Source organism: Anneissia japonica, unplaced genomic scaffold, assembly GCF_011630105.1.
Source record: "Anneissia japonica isolate Jap-2015-1 unplaced genomic scaffold, ASM1163010v1 scaffold238_len72752_cov138, whole genome shotgun sequence".
Classification (NCBI taxonomy): domain Eukaryota; kingdom Metazoa; phylum Echinodermata; class Crinoidea; order Comatulida; family Comatulidae; genus Anneissia; species Anneissia japonica.
Genome location: NW_022726244.1, coordinates 1,047 through 3,239, shown reverse-complemented (window position 1 = coordinate 3,239; position 2,193 = coordinate 1,047). Strand labels below are relative to the sequence as shown.

General features: G+C 33.9%; 1 protein-coding gene across 1 annotated transcript in view; it reads left to right on the top strand.

The window, feature by feature from the left end:
• Positions 1-1,401, top strand: part of LOC117113074 — a 34,703-nt gene extending 33,302 nt beyond the window's left edge. The window contains exons 9-10 of the mRNA XM_033256302.1: positions 925-992; positions 1,159-1,401. Coding sequence (XP_033112193.1) covers positions 925-992; positions 1,159-1,401 — 311 coding nt within the window. The remainder of the gene's footprint in view (positions 1-924; positions 993-1,158) is intronic.
• The last annotated feature ends 792 nt before the right edge of the window (positions 1,402-2,193 follow it).

Below are 2,193 nucleotides of genomic sequence, written 5' to 3'. Positions count from 1 at the left end.
TTTTATCGTTTAATATAGCCCAGAATTGTGCTTTTAGACCAATATTTTATTGATTGGCAATGAATAACTTTATTTTGATAGGAACAATTAGTATTTAGGCGTTGGATTCCGAGGTCCATGCCTATCAGACGGTAGGAATAGTATTTAATAGTCTATCTACATGAACGTTTTAATTAATTTGCTGAGTTCTTGAATCTCACAATTATCGTTTACATCTTAAATATAACGTGGCCAACACAACAGTGCAGTGATGGCGCCAGGACCTGCCTGACGGAGGGTCTAAAGGCCGCGACGGGGGAGGGCTAGTGGAGCGAATCGAGTCTGACTTGGCTGGGGCCAGGGGCCGCCTAGTGCCACCGGTGTGGGTCTAGTGTCCGAAGCATCCTGGAAGCCACATATATTTTACGAATTATGGCTAATTTTTAGTACTACTTATTTGATAGGCATCGAGCTACTATAATATGAATTCATAATAGACTATGTTTTCAAATGTCGAAATCAGCTTCCAAAACCAAAACATTTTTAATCAAACAAGAAACAAAGAGTATGCAATGTAACCATCTAATTTATTTTCAAATTCTCATTCTGGAAAGTGAAATTCTACATTTTGGAAATTTTGAATTAAATCTGTCAACCACGCTTGGTTGTGATGAAAAGTAAACAAAAATGGTGTAATGAAAGTAACTAATTTTTTTAATTGTTTATTCCCCGACAAAACTTACTCGTCTTCCCCGACGGGGGCTATGCTTCCCCTAGAGAGGGAGGGGTGGCTATAGCCCCAGCTTCCCCTACCCTCTTGGCCCCACCATTGCAACACAAGAATTCTTTTTTATGGCCTTATTGTGCTGCCATAATAATGTAATTGTTTTGCTTTGTAATATAGACAAAATTGTAAATCAAATAAGGATTTTTTTCCCCTTAAAGAACCTTTAGATGAGCCAGAAATAGAATTGAAAACAGCTGATAGTAATGAGATAATCCTTACAATAAAGGTAAGTATGCGTATGCCTATTTGAATATTACAATCCTAATTTCGATGTTACGTGTCCCCATACTGACCAATGGCAAGTCATAGACGGTATTGATTGAATAATATAAGTTAATATAAAGATAAATGTATTAGCGATATTAAGCCTTTCGCCTCTATTGTACTTATAGCCCGTTTCAAATGCTCCTGAGCAAATCCAATGTGATGATATACTTCGATATCAAGTGCGATACCAAAGCAAAGATGGGAATGAATATGACATCGTCAACACAACGGACGGTTTGCAAACAGAAGTCAAGATATCGGGATTATCAAAATGTGCTTATGACGTCGTTTCCAGAGTTGTTAATAACGAAGAGGTTGTCGGAGATTGGGGTGTACCTGTAGCGGTTCAAACAGCACCATCAGGTTAAAGCCTTACTATTAGTGAAAAGGTTTATTATAAAAATTAGTAGCAGTAATATTCTGTATTATTATTAAATATACTGCATAGATCCAATAATAGGTATATGTAGGGTGCTCATTATTCTACTGTCATCTTATTCTTAATGTAGGAATACTGACTGTCCTTGTAGAATGCAATATGCGATGGTTAAATAATCATAATCTGGCTTATACCGTCTTGTATATTATATACCGTATACAACGAAGTTACATCAGTTTAATTATTATACTGGAACAGAATCAAACGCTGGGAACCAGCGTATATTTTTTCACCATTTTATAACTACCTTTTTTTAACATTTTTTTAATTCATCCTAAGAATGACTGTGAACCAGGAAACAGTGACAATTCACTGTTTCCTGCTATAAACACACGCTTTACAGTGTTTTTTTTTTTTTTTTTTTTTTTTTTAATACGTATACAGGTATATATAGCATGTCTTCCTCTAACATTTTTGACTTATACAACTATGTTTAAAATATGTATTATTATTATTATTATTATTATTATTATTATTATTATTATTATTTTCCTTTTTTTTTCTCAATTTTGTTCATTTTGAAAACTTTAGGTGGGGACTAGGCCAGCTTGGCCCCCTTAAATCCGCCACTGTTCCTAAAAAAATATTAGTTTAGTGTCAAGCACAAAACATACGTGTGTGTTACATTATTCTATAAATAAAATGAATGAAAATGAATGAATGAAAATATGAATGAATAAATAAATTAAAATGAATAAATAAAAATAAATGATGAAAATGA